At 44.0% G+C, this 20772-nt stretch overlaps 1 protein-coding gene and 1 long non-coding RNA gene across 2 annotated transcripts; one reads left to right on the top strand and one right to left on the bottom strand.

The window, feature by feature from the left end:
* Nucleotides 1–1598: 1598 nt before the first annotated feature.
* LOC123083300 (uncharacterized) lies at nucleotides 1599–8407 on the bottom strand. The gene is made up of 5 exons (XR_006439266.1): nucleotides 8236–8407; nucleotides 6521–6616; nucleotides 5724–6214; nucleotides 2553–2947; nucleotides 1599–2249 (listed from the first exon to the last, which is right to left on the bottom strand). It is a non-coding gene; the product is annotated as an uncharacterized lncRNA (long non-coding RNA).
* A 404-nt stretch (nucleotides 8408–8811) lies between these two features.
* LOC123083299 (serpin-Z1) lies at nucleotides 8812–10284 on the top strand. The gene has a single exon (XM_044505371.1). It carries the CDS (start codon nucleotides 8898–8900, stop codon nucleotides 10116–10118), a length of 1221 nt encoding a protein of 406 aa, XP_044361306.1. The 5' UTR covers nucleotides 8812–8897; the 3' UTR covers nucleotides 10119–10284.
* The last annotated feature ends 10488 nt before the right edge of the window (nucleotides 10285–20772 follow it).

Raw genomic sequence — 20772 nt, 5'->3', positions numbered from 1 at the left:
ACCTGGCGCACTGGGGGGCGCCCGGGTGCGCCGGGGCAATCGTTTTTGGCGCAAAAGAATGGCGGGCCTGCTGAGTCAACGACCCACGCGCCTCGTCGTCCTCATCGCCTCGGTTTCCCACGGGGAATCAATGCCAAGGCTGCCGCCCGGCGCCTCCTGACATGCGCGCGTCGGGGCGGTGGAAGCTCAGAGCTGGTGGCGTCCCCATTCCTCTGCTGCCCGACGTCACCGCGCGCGCCGACTACTTCGCCGACGAGGTCGACCGCGTGCGGGCTTCGCTGATGGAGGAGCAGCGGGCCCTCCCGCAGTACGCCGCTGGCAACCACGAGGCGTGGGCGATGTACTTCCAGCGCCGGTAGGCGGAGCGGCTGTTCTCCACCAAGGGGGCACCGGTGGTGCAGGGGACCAAGAACAGCGAGTGTCGTCGCCTGTGGTGGGGCGCCCTCGGCCGCACGCTCCATGCCGTCCTCCAGCACCTCGAGGGAGGCAACGAGCCGCCGATGACGTACCCCGCCGCCCCAGTCCTGCGCCGGAGCAGCGGCCAATGGATGCCGAGGAGGGTCGGCTCCCCTTCTTCCTCTTCCCGCTCCTCCTCCCACTCCTCCGGGTCATCGGCGTTGTTCGGTGTCAAGGCCGAGCCCGCGGAGACTGCGGAGACGCTGCTTGGCAGGCCCACCCGCAGCGCTGGCATCGTCATCAACGAGGGCAGGCGCGCCTCCTCCTCGGCTCCTTCACACTTCGTCAAGCCGAAGACGGAGCCGGGGCTCGCCGCCGTGAAGACGGAGCCAGGGCTCGACGACGCGGGGGCCTTGAAGTGGGCGCGCGAAGACTGGGCGCGTACGGAGCTGGAGCGCCAGCACCGCGCCTTTGAGCAGTTCGCCGCTCGGCGCCTTGGCCGCGACGAGGGAGGCGTCGTCGTCCTCGACGACGACAGCGACGATGACGCGCCACCACCGGTCCGCCATGGCGACCCCGGGCAGGGATCCTGTAGTGGCGGCCGCGTGAAGGAGGAGAACGACAACGAGGACAACGGCGGCGGCGACTTCGCATCTCTCAACGCTTTTTCAGCCTGTAGTTATTTTTTTTCTAAAGTATTTTATCTATGCAAAAAAACTATAAGCAGATGTCAAAATAGACATAGGGATTCACCGCTACATCTACATCAAAAACTAAATGTAAACCAACAAAAAACAAATATAACCAATATAGCGAGTGCATCTACATCAAAGGTGGTGGAAACAAATGCCTACATCTACATCAAACACCGAGGGGATGAAGCACATGCATCTTGATCAAACAACAACATAAGCATCTGCACCTACATCTACATCCATCGCTACATGTACACACACACACACACATACATCTACATCAAATGCGAGCTGATTTATAGCAAACTTCACTAGATCTATAAGCACATGAGCACAGAAACATTAAATACAACAAAGGAAGGGGAGAAGAGACAACCAACTGAAGCCACGAATCACATGCGCATGAATCAAGCTCGAGAACATGAAGAGCTCGGAATCTCCATGGATTACGAAGAAATCGCCTCTTCTCCTCCGATGTTGTAGCTGTAAGACTGGTTTGGTGGAAGCGTTCCTACTCCTCCGTAGAAGAGCCGCGAGTATTTATTGATTGAGGGCAGGAACAACCCCTGCCGTGGTTTACAACGATCGTACCGATAGCTAGGATACGGCAGGATAAGGATAGGAGGTTAACAGGGAGAGGAAGAGATAAGTAGTTAAGATTACAATCAAATATCTCTAAGTCTAACAGTGGCTCTATCCCCCCACTCTCTCTCCCAATTTGAACAGTGCCAAAAATTCGAAGTAAAATTGGGAAAAGATTTCAGTGTTTGTGTGCGAGCATCCACGATTCTACTGTGTATGTAAAAATAGAAGGACGAGGGATGCATGCACCGGGGAGAAAAGAAAAAGGGATTGTCTAGGTCTCAGTCGACTGAGACCCTGACAGATTAGGCCTGTTTAGCGTCCCTCCCTGATGGGTTTTAATTTCCCCGTGATGGGCTTATGGTGTGGGCTTTGCTTGCTTGTTTGTTTTTTGTTTTTGCTGTTTGTTTGGCCCGCTGTACCTGTGTCCCTGCCCATGAACGCAGCAAACACACAACAGGAGAGCAAAAGGCCCATGTACAGCTAAACGACAGGAAAACTTTTTGCTTCTCTCCCAGTTGTACGTTCCTCTGTCAGAAAACTCCAACTTTGTCTCAGCGTGTTGTTCAAGTTTCTCTGAAGAAAGAAAACTGTAGTATATCAGAAGCATGGGTTTTAGTTGATGACAAAAAAGATAATAATTTTCATGCTGGTGCTAATTTTTGTATGTCCAGCACACATACTGTTCAGGACACGTACTGAACATGCAGTACACTTGTTGTGGACAGAGAAAAGGTTGTACACTTGTTGTGGGTAGAGAAAAGGTTGAAATTTTGTTGTTGTTCTTGATACTTTCTGAATATGATAAACTAATGAACATGGTTCTATGCATGAGACAAAAAAAAGAAACATATGTCATGGATTCAGATTGACACATACTGTCTTCTGCATTTCGTGTAGCAGCCAGTGAATACTTTGGCACAGAGATTTCCAAGCAGTCATGCTCCAGCTCCACATAATTTAGTGACCCCAGTCCAAGTAACATAAAAAAATGCGAAAACAAAAAATCTCTTAGATTGTAAATACATATGTTCGAGTTGTGTCACCATCCCAGAAACTGACATAAGCATGATTTGTGTTTCCATGGCAGCCATACCTTGGTGTCCAGTATGTGCAGCAACAACAGCCTGCGATGAATATGGCATTCCAACCATCTCCAAGTGCATTTGCACCACATGTACGAGCTTTTCTTGAAAAAAAAAAGATTACTTGTGCCCTCTTTAAGTTCCTGCTTCATGAATGACCTGCAGCTCTACTATCATGACCCTGTAATTCTGTGGAAAAATAAGATTGAGAAAGAAAGAAACTTATACTGTTATGAAAAATGCAGGGGATGAATTTCGTCGGAATTGGTAACATGACCTACACACAGTTGCCATTGGCTGCTGACCAAGAGGTACTATAAAGTGCCTTTCTTTTGTTGACTTTCACATGCATAGTTGAAAAAAACAAACTATATAACATGTTTGTGGTCACAGGCTGGTATTGGTGGATCTCAACATTCTGGTCAACAGCAAGATTCTGGTGGCAGGGGGTTTTGTTCATTGACATGCAACTGGGCCCCATGTCTCTCGACGCCGCCCCCTCCGACAAAACAGAGGCTCCTCTAGTTATGATCAAACTAGAAGACATGAAGTTGCGTGCCCATTCTGGGACATGCAACTGGCGCCTGTCCCCGTATAACAAGAAATGGAAGTCGAGTTGCGACCAAGTTATAAGGCATGCAGTTGCGACAGAGTTAGAAGACATGCAGTTGCGTGTCTAGTGTGGGACATGCAACTGGGCCGCCCCCTCCGACAAAACAAAGGCCCCTCTAGTTGCGATCAAGCTAGAATACATGCAGTTGCGTGCCCATTGTGGGACATGCAACTGGCGCCTCTCCTCGTACAAACAAGAAATGGAAGTCGAGTTGCAACCAAGTTATAAGGCATGCAGTTGCGAGAAAGTTAGAAAGACATGCAGTTGCGTGCCTAGTGTGGAACGTGCAACTGGGCCCCATGTCTCTCGACGTCGCCCCCTTCGACAAAACCAAGATCGCCCTAGTTGCAAACAAACTAGAAGACATGCAGTTGCGTGCCTAGTGTGGGGCACACAACTGGGCCCCTCTCTCTCTCGATACTTCCCCCCGAGTTGCGACCAAGTTAGAAGACATGCAGTTGCGTGCCTAGTGTGGGACATGCAACTTGCCTGATCTCTCTCAACGCCGCTCCCTCCGACAAAACAAAGCCCCCCCCCCTAGTGGCGACCAAACTAGAAGACATGCAGTTGCGTGCCTAGTGTGGGACACGCAACTGGGCCCCATGTCTCTCGACGTCGTCCCCTCTGACAAAACAAATACCCCCCTCCCGTTGCGACCAAACTAGAAGACATACAGTTGCGTGCGCATTAAGGGACATGCAACCGGCACCTGTTCCCGTACAACAGGAAATGGAAGTCGAGTTGCAACCAAGTTATAACGCATGCAGTTGCGACCAAGTTAGAAGACATGCAGTTGCGTGTCTAGTGTGGGACATGCAACTGTGCCACCTCTCTCCGTCGTTGTCGCACCCTCCGACAAAACAAAGGCCCCAATAGTTGCGACCAAGTTAGAAGACATTCAGTTGAGTGCCATTGTGGGACATGCAACTGGCGCCTCTCCCCGTACAAACAAGAAATGGAAGTCGAGTTGCAACCAAGTTATAACACCTGCAGTTGCGACCAAACCAGAAAACATGCAGTCGTGTGCCTAGTGTGGACATGCAACTAGGTCGCCTCTCTTCCCTCGTTGTCGCCCCCCTCCGACAAAATAAAGCCCCCCACCCCCAGTTGCGACCAAGCTAGAAGACATGCAGTTGCGTTCCCATTGTGGGACATACAACTGGCGCCTATCCCCGTACAACAAGAAATGAAAGTCGAGTTGGTATGTAGTTGCGACCAAGTTAGAAGACATGCAGTTGCGTGCCTAGTGTGGGACATGCAACTGGGCTACCTCTCTCCCTCGTTGTCGGCCTCTCCGACAAAACAAAGGCCCCTCCAGTTGCGACCAAGCTAGAAGACATGCAGTTGAGTGCCCATTGTGGGGCATGCAACTGGCGCCTCTCCCCATACAAAAAGAAATGGAAGTTGAGTTGCAACCAAGTTCTAACACATGCGGTTGCGACCAAACCAGAAGACATGCAGTTGCGTGCCTAGTGTGAGACATGCAACTGGCCCCTCCGCCAGTAGTCAAGTTGGAACCAAGTTATAAAGACATTTAGTTGTGTGCCTGTTGTGGGGCATGCAAATGGCCCCATCTTCTCAACGCCGCCCCCTCTGACAAAACAAAATGTTCCCACCCCTCTACTACTTCAGATGTGACCCCCACCCCTCTCCTACCGTTCCACTTACAAACAAACCATTCCGAGAGAGATGTGGCGCCTCCATCCGCTCTCCCTACCAGCGATGCGACACTCACCGCTCTCCGACTGTTGCCAAGGTAGTTGGGGTGTGTGCAAGGTGCACTTGCAGTCATGGGTGTGTTTATCTGTCGGACCATCCTCACTTATGAAAACCCACTTACAAAACTTCCTCCTCCCCAAACTACAATTAAAAATTGTTATAGAAAAGTGGTATTTTTAAATTACATTGTTTCCTAAAAAAAGAAACACACACCCATGCCCTCATGTGCTAAACACGCACATGGCCTCATGTGCTAAACACACACACGGCATAAAGACAGCCTGAAACATATATGCTTCATCATTGGAAAAAATAGAAAAAAGGATTTCAAACGTTCTGTTAATAAAAACAAAAGTTTACACAAAGAGCTTACACAAAAAAAGACAAATTAAAAAGCAGTTTCAGATTTAAAACTAGCAAAAATAAAAAGAAAAAACCATTTCAACATTTAACAGATTTCAAAAAAGGTTTTAACTTATAGTTAAACTAATAAAAACAAAAGTAAAACAATTTCAGAATTAACAGTTTCACTAATGCAAAAAATTCCAACAAAAAGTGCTTGCACCTTTTACTTAAAAACTAAACATGCAAAAACAAAAACTGAAAAAAAACAGTGAGAAAATGGATACATACCAATACCATGCTTCCCAAAAGAACATTAGTCCTCATGAGGCGGTGCACAAATGCCAACCCTATGAACCCATTGTTGAGCGGAAGCAGCCTATCTAGATCTGACTCCTCTTCCTGAGTCGACTCAAGCCCCCCTAGTGCGAACAATATCATCACCGTCAGCATTGTACGTTGTCAGCTTGTATATCCTCGTCTTCTTCATCTGAGACTTCCATGTAGTCATTCTCACCCTCAGATCCTTCATCTTCGGCACCATTTCGAATTGAATCACACAGAAAAACTGCCCTTGGGGAAGGCTGGTCCAAGTAGAAGAGAACTAGCTGACCCTTCCCCAACTTGTTGTCTGCAACAAATTTCCTCCATCCACTACCATACATTGCGCTCTTTGTGGGCCCCTTGTGACACTTAACGGTGTATGTTCGTTTGTTTGCCTTAAACTTCAGTGTATCCCCTGTCAAGTCGTTGAAACCAACTCTTTCGTTGAATGGCACAACCTGTTATGTGTTGAACACACAAAAAAGAACAACAACAAAAACAATCATCAAAATTGCCTAAAAAAATGAATTGAGCACTGATATAAAAGTCAAAAAGATGCAAAACAACCTAAAAAATCAGTCTAGAACTAGCATAGGTTACTACACATGACATAAACACCCATCTAGTTCAAAACTGTGGGACAAAAACAAATATCAACCTTCAACAACAACAATTAATTCTGTGATGATAAGTGCCTAAAAAATAAAGACCAGAACAATAGAAAAAACAAAATAAAAATAAAAATATATAGGTTGCAAAGTTACCCCTGCGTTTTTGAACTCATTCCAGACAAACATGCTCATCCCACTTGTCCTGCTCTCGCGGTAGCAAGGGCTCAAACAAACTCTGCACACCATCTCCTGCGCCGCATAAAAAAGCGATAAGTTTGTGCTAGTGAGATGCATACATATTGAGCTAAAAAATGATTTTTAGAGGAAAAAACTTGTATCCTTCCGAAGAGAAAGATTTCGAGATAATGATGAGATATCATTGGCGTCGCCACTAATGACCAAAAAAAGAAAAAATAATGATTTGCGATGTGGGGATCCTTCAAAAAGACCATATTATCTTGATTTCATATAGAAAAAGGAATGAACATCATACTGATTCATACGGGTTTTTGGCAGAAAAAGGAAAAAGAAACTAAAATAAAACATGCTGTTGCTGGATACTTACTTTCATTAATCATTCCTTTTTAAAATAGATAAAAGTATCAGCAAAAATAAAAAAATAAAACAAGGCCACTCCCTAGTGATAGATTTCAGCAGTAATATGTACTATTTTACATAGAAAAGTTTCAGAAACAACAAGCTACTGATTATATAGGGGCTATCAAAAACAAATGAACGTACCTACTCCTACTGACACATTCAGTAAATCAGTTGTAAAATCTTTCTCTTGTTTCGATAGAATTTTTTTCAAAAACATGCTACTGATTTAGCAAAAAGAGCGTAACACATCATCTATATTGTCACCCCCACTGACGTACAAAAAGGGTGTAAAAAAATGAACGATACACTATGTACAGAGGATGCCGATAAAACCTACTACCTACAAGCATAAAGAAGAAAAAGTGGTCTTGATAACCCTACTTCTAGTACAATCCAAAAGAAATAGAACACTTCATCTGAGTCTATTGGGCTACTGAAAAAAAAGATTAGTACTACTAGTTGTAAAACTAAACTTTACTGGATAGTTCAAAAAACATAGGGAAAAAAGCAAAAAACTGGATTAGATAAGTGAATCTAGCTGTAACAAAAAAGAAACCAGCATCATACTCGCATCCACCACACCCACATTGCCGATCGACGCGCGTGAGCGAGAGACACTATTGTGCATTTCAACACGAAAAAACCCCCTAAAAAAGTATAAACTATGGACACAATTCTCTGCTTGAAACTACTAATAAGATATTTAATACAAACAAAAAAAAAAGAACGGTACCTCATCTTGCGGGGGTATGTATAGACATACAAAAATCCTATCTACTCTACTAGATACATGGGCACAGTAACAAAACTCCTACAGTGCGCCAGACATGCACTTAGCTTGGGCGAGGACCTCATGTTGCTGACTCACAACAAGCCCCTGGACTAAAATCTATTTTCAGACTAAGAAGCTAACAGAAAAAAGTGAAACCAAAAAGACTAAAAAGTGAGGTCCCTTTGAGACACTACAAAAAAGGCCTAGCAGCCGCTCACTCTGGCCGGCCCCTTTGAGACACTACAAAAAATACAACTTGATCTTGACCGTACAAACTACCACCTCCAAATCAATCCTCCAATCTATTGATTGCTTGAACAAATAAGGATACAAAAAAAAGCCTATAAATCCTGAGTCCATTATATACTTGAATATACTATTCTACACTTGATCCATAAACAAAACTACCCCCAATCCCCTACAGATCTACGGTGAAGCATCAAACAAGAAACAAGACAAAAAAAAGGATGGAGAAGAAAAACTAGGGGGGACTCACTCCAACAGCAGCGCCGGCCATCCTCTCTCTCTCGTCCTCTGATTCGTTGAAGAGAACCTTGCAGCTCGCCCTCTCTTCTCCCCCTCCGGATTTCTTCTGATTTGAGATTGGGGAATGGAGAGAGACGATGAGGAATGAGCTCTGACTCCCTGTTCCCCTCTTCTTAATCACCACGGGGGTGGCCGCTTCCCCTTCCTCTCTTTAATGCGGCTCAAAAAACAAAACGCAAAAAACAAACAAACAAAAAGCCCGCACGGAAACACAACCCAGCCCACAAAACGCTCACGCGGGATCGCGGTTCGACAGAAAAACAAACAAACGGTCCGGTCCACGCCTTAGACAGGCCGAAACGAGGGACAACCCGCCCCAGTGCGAATCTACACGCTGCACAGATCGGACGGCTGAGCAGTCGACGAAGTCTCAGTCGACTGATTTTTAGCAGCGCCGAAAGAAAAAACCTCCCTCTCTTTGCTTACGAGTTAAGGTTTCATTCCTTATGAGTTAAGGTTGGATTGCTTATGAGTGAAGATTTCACTAAATCCATCGTGTTTAAATGCATGCAGTCCATTGTGGCAATCCAGTCCAAAAGATCCAACTACTCGTTTGGTATCCCCCATCGCCAAAAAACTACTGTACTATCCATCTCCATTCCCTCAGCGTCAATGGTAGGCCAGGACGTCGCCGACGCCGTGAAGGACCAGGCCGCGCTCTGCCTGCTCCTCCTCCGCCACCTCGGAAGCCTCGACGAGGGAATGCCCACCACCAACCTCGCCTTCTCACCGATCTCCTTCCACGCAGTGCTCTCCCTGCTGGCCGCGGGCGCCTCCGGCGCCACGCGCGACCAGATCGTCACCTTCCTCGGCCCCGCTGGCGCAGAGGCACACGCCGCGCTCGCTTCCATGGTTGCATCCTTCGTCCTCGCCGGCCGGGGTTTGGCCCAGTCCCACGGAGCCACCGGCGTCTGGGTCGACGCCTCCCTACGCCTCAATCCTACGTTCGCCAACACGGCCGCCGCTGTTTACCAGGCCGACGCGCGATCGGTGGACTTCAGCAACAGGCCCCGGGAGGCGACGGCGGAGATTAATGAGTGGTTCGAGAGCAAAACACGCGGCCTCACCAAGAACATCCTCTCAGAGCACGATTGCGACGGCTCCACGTCGCTTGTCGTCGGCAACTCGGTCTTCTTCAGCGGCCACTGGAACGCCCCCTTCTTCCCGGAGGCCACCGAGGAAGGCCCCTTCTACGTCAACGCGTCGCCGGAGCACACCGTCCGTGTGCCGTTCATGAAGGGGAGCCCGTTTCAGCAGGTCGGCGTCCACCCCGGCTTCAAGGTCCTGCGCATGCCTTATCGTGGTGACGGCGGCGACGGCGAGCCGTTGTTCGCCATGTACATCTACCTCCCCGACAACCTGGACGGCCTGCCCGCGCTCGCGCGAAGGATCAGCGCCAGCCCCGATGCGCTCCTGCACAGGTCGGTCGTGCCGGAGCAGGTCGTGCCGTTGGGCAAGCTCAGGATCCCCAAGTTCGAGGTGACGCTGAGGGTGGAGGCGTCCCAGATGCTGCGTAATCTGGGGCTGGAGCTGCCGTTCCGTCGCTCCGGCGACTCATTCTCGGAGATGCTGAGCCCGCCGGCGGCTCCGGTGGCCGTGTCCTCCGTGGTCCACCATTGCGTCGTAAAAGTGGACGAGAGGGGGACCGTGGCCGCCGCAGGCACCGTGGCGATGTCCGCGGGGTTTGGCATGGTACGTGATCGCCCTGTGGACTTTGTGGCAGATCATCCCTTCGCCTTCTTCCTCATGGAGGATGTCGGTGGCGTGGTGATATTCGCAGGCCATGTCATCAACCCTTTGCCACTGATGGATGGATTACCAGCTCTGCTCTGATAGTAACTGAATTATTTGTATCCTTGTTGGTGTAACGGCGGAATCAATTTGATCTTGATTTGTACTCTTAACAGTGGGAAGGGATTACTAGTTCAGGAATCCCGTTGCTGCACAGACCGGCTCTCCATCTCTTCCATTCATATATAACCAGGAAATAATCTACATACACTACCCCAAAGAGACTTTTTCGTGACGGTTTATAATATTCGTGAAGGTTGCAAGTGCTCCTTCAGGAACGTGCGACGTTCGTGACGTGAATGGCGTACCGAGGCGAATGGGTCGAGTCAATCCTGAAGGGCCGCATATTAACCTTCAGGAATACGAGAAGCCTTCAGGAACGTGGCCCATATACGTGAAGGGAGCCGATCCACGTCGGGAATAATATCTTGCGCACGTACGTGACGGTACACCGCCTTCAGGAACGTGGAATTTTGGCTAGGAGCGAGCAAGGCGAGCGATTTTTCCGCTCGCCAGTAGTTTTCGCGCCGGTTGTGCCCCCATCGCTGACGTGGATGGGCCCAACGTCAGGAACGACTGGTCAAAATCCCTAAAACCAACTCCTACGCGTGCCCATCCCCTGTTTTGCATCTCGCCGCCCCTCCTCCAAACCCCCATGGCCGCCGCCCCCTCTTCCCAATCCCCCATGGTCGTCGCCTCCCGTCCGGTGCCGCCGCACCACACAGCCGGCGGTTGACCCCACACCGCTGCTGCTCCCACTCCTCCAGCGCCATCTCCCCCCATCGACCGCCGCCCTGTCGCCTCCGTCGCCGGCCAACGCTGCGCCGTCGACGTCCAGCCACCCCTCGTGCGCCCTCCAGCCATTCTAGCGGCGCCTTCATCCCCGACGGCCGGCGCCCCTCGCAGTCTTGTAGTACAGTGCCCCTCGGAGACTCGCAATACAGCGCCACTTCGATCCCCATCGACCGGCGCTTCCAGCGGCGCCCCATCGACGTCTAGCAGCCCCCCTCGTCGTCCAGCCACTCCAACGCCTCTGCATCGACCGACGTGTCCTCGTCTTCCAGATCCGACTCACTTCCTCGCCCTCTGTTTCCCTTCCAGTCCAGCGCCTCCAAATCGACCAAAAAAGGTAACAGCTTGTAGGCCTTTCATGTTTAGTAATAGCAGAGTTCCCTAGTAACAGGAGGGGTCATTGTTTAGTATTTGACACTTTTCTTGAGGTAAAAGATGCTATTTTTTGTTGTTCTTTTGAAAAGATTGGCTGCAGCATCACTAGAGACTGTGATTAGTATATGATTCAGTTTTAAATAATTTGTTTTATGGTCCCAGTGCAAAGGAATTGATATTTTAGTTCCCATATGTCTATGTACAGAAGGCCAAATCAGGACGGTGTAGTTCTACGAAGACCAAGTTCGAGGAGTGATATTCTTGCACCGCAGCACTCTCCATTGACAGGTCCAATGTCCACTCTTCCACATCTCTATGCTTGTTTATGTAATTTCTTCATTGCCATGTTAGATCATTAACTGTTATACATTCCAAATTATGCAATAACAGCATTATTCAATGACGGAGCGTGGGTGGATGTATAGTGGTTGGACTCATAGTAAATCAACTGATGAGTGGTATAATAAGACAAAAGAATTCATAGATTTTGCCTTCTCTATGCCAAGTGTAGTCTAGAATGGAAAGATTAAGTGCCCGTGTGCTAAATGTCGAAACTATGAGAGCAAGATCAAGAAAATGAAGAGTGTATTTGAATGCCAAGAGGAAGAAGAGGAAGATAGAAGGAAAAAGAGAAAGAAAACAAAGAGTTTATCTGAATGCTAAGCAGACTTATAAGAAAATAAATGATGTACTCTTATCTGTTGCTATTTAGACTTATAAGAAAAATATATGTTGTACTCTTATCTGTTGCTATTTAGGATTGCAATTATTTTTCAAATCAGCTTGCAGTTTCATTTTCTACATAATTGATGTTCATTTGGTTTTCAAATCTGTTTTCAGTTTGCCATTTCGTTTTGTACATAAATTATGCAGATTTTTTCTTTATTTAGTAATCTTGTATTTAGTTGTGATCAGTTTGCTATGGATCTAACCTGTTGTCTTCATAAATACTTATAATTTGTGATAACATGTTGCAGGATATGGCAGGCCATCGCCACCGACCTAAAAGAATAGTCGCACAAGCTCATTAACCAAGTGATGAGACTCAAGGGAACAACAATGAGAATGGTCCCTCCTGCAACAATGGGAGTACCTACAGCAATGATAGTGGTGTAACAACTAAGAAAAGGAAGGGGCGGACACGCACCCAACTAAAAAGGCCACCAAATGGCATTCACATTGCAATTCAACCCAAAGGTGACAGTCACTTTGAAGGAGATAAGGGGATAGGTGGCCAGATTACTGCACTTCTCAAACGTGAATACCCGTCCATTATCAAGGAGAAGAATAAGGAAGGTGTGGAAATCAAGCGTCATGCATCTTCTTGGGAAGATTATTACATTAACAAGGTTACTGAAGGTGAAAATATTGGGGAAGCAGCTGCACATCGTTTGATGCAGGAGTTTTGGGTAAGTACTAATGCTACCTAAATGAGTTCCCTTTTAAAATATGCTGGAGTGCAGTACCTTTTTGTGTACATCATTGCATACTTTCGAAACCAATAGTAAACATAGATGTAATCTAAGTTTTTTGTCTGTGTAGAGTATATACAAACTAGTTGATGATTCTCCTGCCCAAATAATTGAAGTTGATCGTATTCTTGAAAATTCTGCAAAGAGACAATTTAGGCAGATGTGGTACCAAGCCCGTAAGGAAGCCGTCAAACTGTACTATAAGGATATTGTTAAGGAGCCCATCAAAGATCATGAAGCATGTCAAAAAGAGCTTACCAAAAACCAATACATGCAAGCTCAGCTTTATTGGTGCATTGATCATGAAGTGTGGGAAAGCATATGTGACTATTGGTGCTCCTCTAAATTCGAGGGGTTGCGGAACCTTGGCCGAGTGTCACGCTTCAAGTCAGAGGATATTGCACAAAATCGGGGTGGTTCACGATCATTTGTTCAGACCCAAAGCATGTTGGTAAGTTGCATTTAGTTTCATGTGACTTATGAGTACGGGTTGTTTGTTGAAAGAGCATATTCTCTTACGTAGGGAAAAGAGCATGGGCTTGCAGCAGCAACAAACATGAACACTTACAAGTGCATGAAGGGAGGAGTTAAAAATTGTACCGAGAGTGGAGAAAGTGGCCCCATCAACAACACTAAGGTCAACGAGCGTCTTGTAAGTTCATGCATGTTTGCTCTGCCTTCCGAACTTCAAAAGTTGTTAATCTGAAATTAATAGCGAGATATTGTTATTCTTCATTGTTTCAGAACACCTATTACACAGCTCTGAAAGCAGCAGATCCACTACATTGGAAGGACCGTGATCTCGATCCAGAAATCATGTACTCCTCCAGTGGTGGCATGCCCCATGGGCGACTAGCAATAGGTGATGGTGCTATAAAGAAAGCAGTGGTAGTTGCAAAAGCTAGAGAGAATGACACAAGGCCATCAAACTCCATATCATACCATTGTTTATTGAAGGAAAATGCTCAACTTAAAAGGCGCTGCAAGAATAATTTTGTTCTGAGCAAACATGTACAGGTATTGCTCATCTTTTACATAGATTTGCTTTGATTGCATTATGGATCTTGTTGATGGTTTGCACATCGATTTCACCATTTATTGCACTGTAGGGGTTTTATGGCAAGCTAGGATGGGAAGTACCCGAAGATCTTCTTGCCTACCAAGATGAGCTGATGGATGGCGGTGATCTGGTATGTACACCACGACACTCAACCCCTCTATGCAACAAACTTGAGCCTGTTCTAATCACAAATATCATGTTCTATGATAATACCATTGACTAGCCTTGTTCAATTTTAGACTATACTTGCGATTTCATTTCCATGTACTCCGAGTTCTAAATTAGACACTGAAGCTACATAATCTCTTGCATGTCAAATTGTGCAGTAGATCTGAATTGCTTGAATAGGTGCAAGCTTCTGACCACGACTTCACTCTCTATTTGATCTAATGATCACTATACCAGTTAGCGTTTTTCATATTACACAAGATGTTGCTGCACTTCATATCTTCCACATTTTTTATCTGATCTCAGCAAGATAACTTGGGCTTTTGGCTTGTTTACATCTGTTACTCATGTGCTTTTATCTACTAACCATGCACTTGACTAGCGTATAAAGTGAGAATACTCTTTCTTTTTCCTGTTTCACAAAACAGATGGGATAGAGAGAATATATCACCTAATACAATTGTCTGTAGTGAATATTAGGAAAATCAATCTATGGCAATCAGTTGCTCCTGCTTTATTTATAGCCTGTTCTAATACTTGTAAAATGTGCAAGTTCTGCTTTAGTGTGTGTTCGCTGTTTTACTTCACTATGCTAAAATCTGTTGCATTAACACTTTGCAGGTGAATGAAATACCCCAGGCCCAAGAGGATGGTGGTACTCCAATGGCAGATTCTTCACATGATGAAAGGCATGTTGATGCTGGTACTCAAATGGATGATCATGGTTCTGGTCCGACACATGAAAATCATTTAGGAATGCCATAGTTATAATTAGTGCTTGTACTGGTAACTATGTGCACGGACCCTTTTATTTGTCAATCGCTACTACTGATGGAAATTTAGGACTCTAGTATGTCTTTTGGTCTGGCTAAGAACTAGTGTTAAGTTGAGCTTTTGGTAATTATGCGAATCTGGTGAACATGGAGGTTTGTGTAATGGGTATATATTGTGAGCTATGAATGGGATGCCATCTTAAACTGGGCTATGTGACCTTTGTTTGTGCAAGAATATCAATTGTTGTACCACAATTGGCTGTGAATATCAGTAATTCAATATTATTTTGATTTTTTGGGGGTAAATAATCATTCCTGACGGGGTCACTGTGCTACCATGTTTTACTTTCCTGACGTAGCCAGCCTTCATGATTAGGAGGTGCTCATTCCTGAAGGCGGCCTAATAACGTTCAGGAAAGCAGAGAGCATTCCTGACGGCCAGATTCCTGAAGGCATTTCCTGACGGTGCCACCGTCAGGCATCACAGTTGGGCGATCGTGGGTACCCTCGTCAGGAAATACCGTCAGGAATAATGTTCCTGACGGCTACCTTCAGGAACACACATTTTCCCTGACAAGCTGTTGCTGACAGGAAATTCCTGACGGTAAGCTCTCATTCCTGACGATTTTGACGCATTCCTGACGGTATTTGGCCGTCAGGAAAAAGTGTGTTTGGGGTAGTGATAAGCAACTTGATTCATATTGTCTTAAGTACAAACCATAGTTTTAAATAGCGCGCTAAGCATCTTAGCGGCGGACCTCTTCCAAATGCTATAGCGTGCTATAGCAGAGCTATAGCGCGCTATTTAAAATGTTTGTCCATTTGTTTGGATCAAAGTCTCTTAGCGTAAGACCTTTTATAAACGTTATAGCGTGCTATAGCGGAGCTATAACGGGCTATTTAAAACAGTGGTACAAACTGATCAAGTCAAGCAGTTGTGTTCATTTCAGTTTTGAACTAGTAATTTCAAGTTGTGTAGCTGCTTTCTCGTTTCTACTTATTTTTATAGAGACTGTAAGGGAGACCCCTGCAGTATAATTGGTGCAACAAATCCAAGCTATAAGTACCACGCCTTGAACCCAAGCTGATTTCTTCTTTTTCCATTCAAGTTGTTTGAAAAGCAATCTCTTGCTGTGCTGCGTGGATCAGAAGATTGTTTGTGGATATTATCTGGGGTTTGAGGCAATGGTTTATGATTATGTTGGATTATGCAGTGCTGATTTATGAGGTTCACAAAAAAATAACACTCAAGTTAGGCAATGGTTTATGATTATGTTGAATTATGCAGTACCAATTTATGAGGTTCGCAAAAAAGAAAAAATAACACTCAAGTTTCCTTTGTGTGTGCATGCATAGACTGTATGGGGAATCTAGAATAACTTGTGCATTTATCTCAAAATCTGATTGTAATATGCATGACCATATCTACTTTCTTTGGTATGTGATGTTTGGCTTGATAATGTTGTATTGCCCATATACTGATTTAGTTGGGCCCAATTCTTGTTGAGAGTAGTTTAACTTAAACCTGGCCAAGGCTCAAGGTTTGTGCACTCACCCCATATTATCTTGTGCATTTGAATTCAACCCATTGGCCACTGCAATTTTTTGATGTGGGAAATTTTTGTTGTCTTCTTATCACCTTTGCTCTGATAAGTATAGACACATACGTTTTAATCGATTATCTCCAAGTCTAGTTCACCATTATTACACATTTATATATGCAGCAAAAATGATATAGAATCACAAGCGGTTTTTTATTGACTTAACGAACTGACCTTCTCCCCCTCACTAATCTCTCCCCTGCCTAATTTCAGGGTGGGCCCTGCTTCATCCTAATTACCAATCAAAACAATCCACCACGTATTCCAGGTTTCACCGTTACTCCTTATGCAGAGGCCTTTAACGGTGGAAATCACTAGTTGTTCGAGGGATCGGTATTTGTGCAGATCCATAGTGGATAACACATGAAAATTTTATATGAAGATTTTTCTTTGGGAACCACTAATGCTCAGTCAATCGAGAATTAACAAAGTCTCAGTCAACTGATGTCACTGACTAATGCTCATGCGATTTTCCTGGGCACTCCCAATAGTTGAGCCGGTCCGGTTTTCTATTGCAAACTGCAGACAAGGTTGTCCTTCTCCTCATTTGCATCTGTGTAGCCGTACTGGGCTCAAATTGTGTTTTGTTTGCATTTTTTTTCCACGGGGCTAAACTGGACTTATTTGTTTGTCTGTTTGTAGTTTGACGAGCAACAGGGGGGGAGGGGCACATCTGACAGAACCCGGGGCAATGTATTCACGAGGACTATGTCTTCCTTAGAGCGAGACGATAGATTCTCTCGCGTCGAGTGTGGAAGCTCCTCTCACTGAAGGAGCATGCACATGGGCCGGCCCATAAGTGTAGGTGCCGCTCGTGCGCTGCATGTTTGGTCATTATAGTTTTTCTCAAAAAAAATATTTTTTCTTTTTCATTTTCTTTTGTTTTTTTGTTTGTTTTCTTATTTCTCTCCGGTTTTTTTTTTTTGTTATACTTCATTTTCTTATTTGGTTTCTCTTTGGTCTTTTCATGCTTTTTTATCGTTTTTTCTTATCTTTCTCATTGTCCTTCTTTTTCTTGGTTTCCCATTTCTTTAAATGTAGGTTCGCTACTGCCGCTCGCGCACTGCATGTTTGGTCGCTATAGTTTTCCTCAAGTTTTTTTCTTTTTTCTTTTTTATTTTCTTTTTTTTTTGTTTGGTTTCTTATTTCTTCTCCGTTTTTGTTTGGTTTTCTTTTTTTCGTTATACTTCATTTTTATTTGCTTTCTCTTTTGTCTTTTCATGCTTTCTATCGTTTTCATTTTTCTAATTCACTTCAACATTGTCCAAATACAAGTTTAAAAAAAAAGATGGTCATCAATTTCTCTATACACATTTTCAAATGCTTGATTTACATTTCAAATACATTATTAACAATTTTTTAATATATGGTCAACTTTTTCAAATGCTTGACTAACATTTTCAAATACAAGATTAACATTTTTTAATCCATGATCAACATTTTCTCTATACACATCGAAGATTGTTTGAATGCTTGATTAACATTTTTTCAAATGCAAGATTAACATTTTTTGGGAATTGGTAATTTTTCTATACACACTTAACATTTTTCATAAACTTAACTAACATTTTGAAAAAAATACAAGATTAATTGTTTTTAATTCATGGTAAATAATTTTTCTATACACATTTACCATTTTTCAAATACTCATTCAATATTTTTACAAATGCGTGATTAACATTACTCTAAATACAAGATCACTTTTTTCACGCACATTGTATATTGTGTGGATACATTTTTTGTATACATGATTAACATTTTCGCTATACAAATTTAACATTTTATAAAGGCTTGGACAAATTTTTGAATATATTTATGGTAATATTTGGGAGTATAAATAAAAAATAAAAAAGGCAAAAACGGAATCAAAAAATGTGAAAAAAAACAAAGAAACATGGTCATGGTCTCCACATGCCTGGGCCTGCCCATCTGGCACTCCCCCTATGTGAGGCTTCTATGACTTGTTATACCCAGTTGCGCTTGCCCAATTAGTCTGTGCATATTGGGAGAGCAACTAATTAACGAGCGCTCCTTCGGAAGTCTCGAAACGGTCAGCATCACTTGGCGCTTTCAGCCATTTGTCACGTGTCATGCTCTGGGCGCTCCCTTCGGATTTTTTTCCGCATGCATTTTCGGCTTTTTAAAAGGTTTTTTGGTTTTTTCGACGTTTTAGTTTTCCCCCGGTCTTCCTTAGCTTTTTAATAAAAAAAAGGAAAAAAATTTGCGTGAAAAAACTCGTTTCTTTCCTTTCGCGAGAGTCACGGTTTCCCTTCCGCAAGCGGCACGGTTTTGCTTTCGTGAGAGTCACGGCACTGCCCCCCCCCCAAACGAAAAAATGCGTTTCATGTTTTTTCCTTTCACGAGAGTCATGGTTTTAGTTCCGCGAGAGACATGGTTGTGCTTTTGCAAGAGTCACGCCGTGCCTCTCGGAACCAAAAAAACACGTTTTCTATTTTTTTTCACGAGAGTCACGATTTTGCTTCCGCGAGAGGCATGGTTGTGCTTTCGCGAGAGTCACGGTCGTGCCTCTCGGAAACGAAAAAAACGCGCTTTCTGTTTTTCTCTTTCTTTCGCGAGAGTCACGGTTTTGCTTCCGCGAGAGGCATGGTTGTGCTTCCACGAGAGGTACGGTCGTGCCTCTCAAAAACCAAAAAAATGCGTTTTTATTTTTCTTTCTTTCGCGAGAGTCACGGTTTACTTTCGTTAGAGGCATGGTTGTGCTTTTGCGAGAGGCACGGCCGTGCATCCTCGGAAACGAAAAAAATGCAGTTTCTCTTCTTTTTTTCCTTCCGCGAGAGGCACGGTTTTGCTTCCACGAGAGGCACGGTTGTGACTTCACGAGAGGCACGGGCGTGCCTCTTTCGGAAAGGGAAAAATACCCGTGCTCCCGGTTCGGTTTTATCGTCGGTTTTTTTCGTCCGATTTTTTCGTGAAAAGGAAAGTTCGTGAAAACCTATCAACATGGGATCTGCTTTTGAAAATCTCGATGCAAGAAATCCAACGGTGTTAACGGTTCGAGATTTGAATGTACGGTTTAAGAGATAAAACATTTTGAATAGACGAATCTACGAAAAAAGGAAAAACTCCCAGGTTGCAACAAATGGCGCACATGCAGCGCGCCACTTGTCGTACTTCAAAAGGTGGAGTGATCTTTGCAATGAGTACTCCTTAATTAGTCATTTCGGCATATTAGTTCGATTTTCTTTGATTTTTTACTCATATATTAAAAAAAGTTGTTCCAAAATTGTACGTGCTGGCCCAATTGTATGTGCTGGCCCAATGTCAAGATTTATATTCCAAAATGTATATCAATTAAAAAGATTAAAATAAAAAAATGAAAAATGTTATCACACAATAAACCTTTTGTTGATGTAAATCAGAAAAAGCTTGTCTCGTCAAACAATGTTTGGGACATTTAAAAGTTGTGCACGTTCTTTAAAAAAATGTACTTGACATTTTTAAAAAATGTTACACAATATAGAAAAACGTTCTTGTAATTCAGAAAAAGATTGAGACCATTAAAAAATGTATGTTACATTTAAAAAAAGTCACATGTTTAAAAATATGTTTTTGAAAGTTTCAGGAAGTACTGTATACAATTTAAAAAAAGTGTCCATACTTAAAAAAATATTTTTTTATCATTTGGAAAATAGTTAACACACACTCAATAGAAATCTTCAAAAACATGTCTGTCGTTTCTATTAATGTAGTTAAATACTTTTTATTTGTGTATAAAATTCACTTTATATGCATAGCAAAAATATACACTATGTATGAATAAATAGACGTCAAAATTATATATATAAAAAGTAAATCATATATTTTCAAAATGCTAAACATGTATAAATGTTTTTCCCGATATATACAAAAAAGGTACAATGTGTATGACAAAATAAGACATATGTATGACAAAATATGACAAAATAAAATTCGTGAAACCAAAGAAAGAAACAAAGGGAAAAAAAGAAAAATGAAGAAAGAAAAAATATAAAATGGAAAACTTGAATATAATCATAGAAAAAACAAAGAAAGCCTGAAGAAACCGATGCAAAACTGTGAAAACCCTGATAAAAAAAAGGCCATTTTGTGCAACTACAATATGGGCCACGGTGCCGTAGGCGAGAAGCATTACGTCTCGGTACAGGCGACACATATAGCCCTGGTGCCTCTCACACGGGCCTCAACATGTGAGGGTTTACAGCAGCAGGCATAAGCGGAACAGTTTCCGTACAGGTTGGGCGCAAGGTAGCGTTTTCAGGCTCTTGTAGTCAGCATACTCTTCTGCTATCAATGAAACCGAAAAGAAAAAACCAGTGCCATTTCGTATAGACCGAGACACAATACTTCTTATTTTCTTCTTTCATACTAGGGAGAATGGAAGGAAATATTTCGATAACACTTCTTCCTTATTTGAAGAAATGATACTCGACGCCCATGGAAACTCTTTCAAAGCAT

This window comes from Triticum aestivum, chromosome 4A (assembly GCF_018294505.1).
Source record: "Triticum aestivum cultivar Chinese Spring chromosome 4A, IWGSC CS RefSeq v2.1, whole genome shotgun sequence".
In the NCBI taxonomy this organism is placed as follows: Eukaryota; Viridiplantae; Streptophyta; class Magnoliopsida; order Poales; family Poaceae; genus Triticum; species Triticum aestivum.
Note: the sequence above shows the minus strand (reverse complement) of the source record. Positions and strands in the feature narration are given on the sequence as shown.

Excerpts from the sequence above, each read along its gene's own strand:
- LOC123083299 (XM_044505371.1), top strand. The coding sequence starts at position 8,898 with ATGGTAGGCCAGGACGTCGCCGACGCCGTGAAGGACCAGGCCGCGCTC.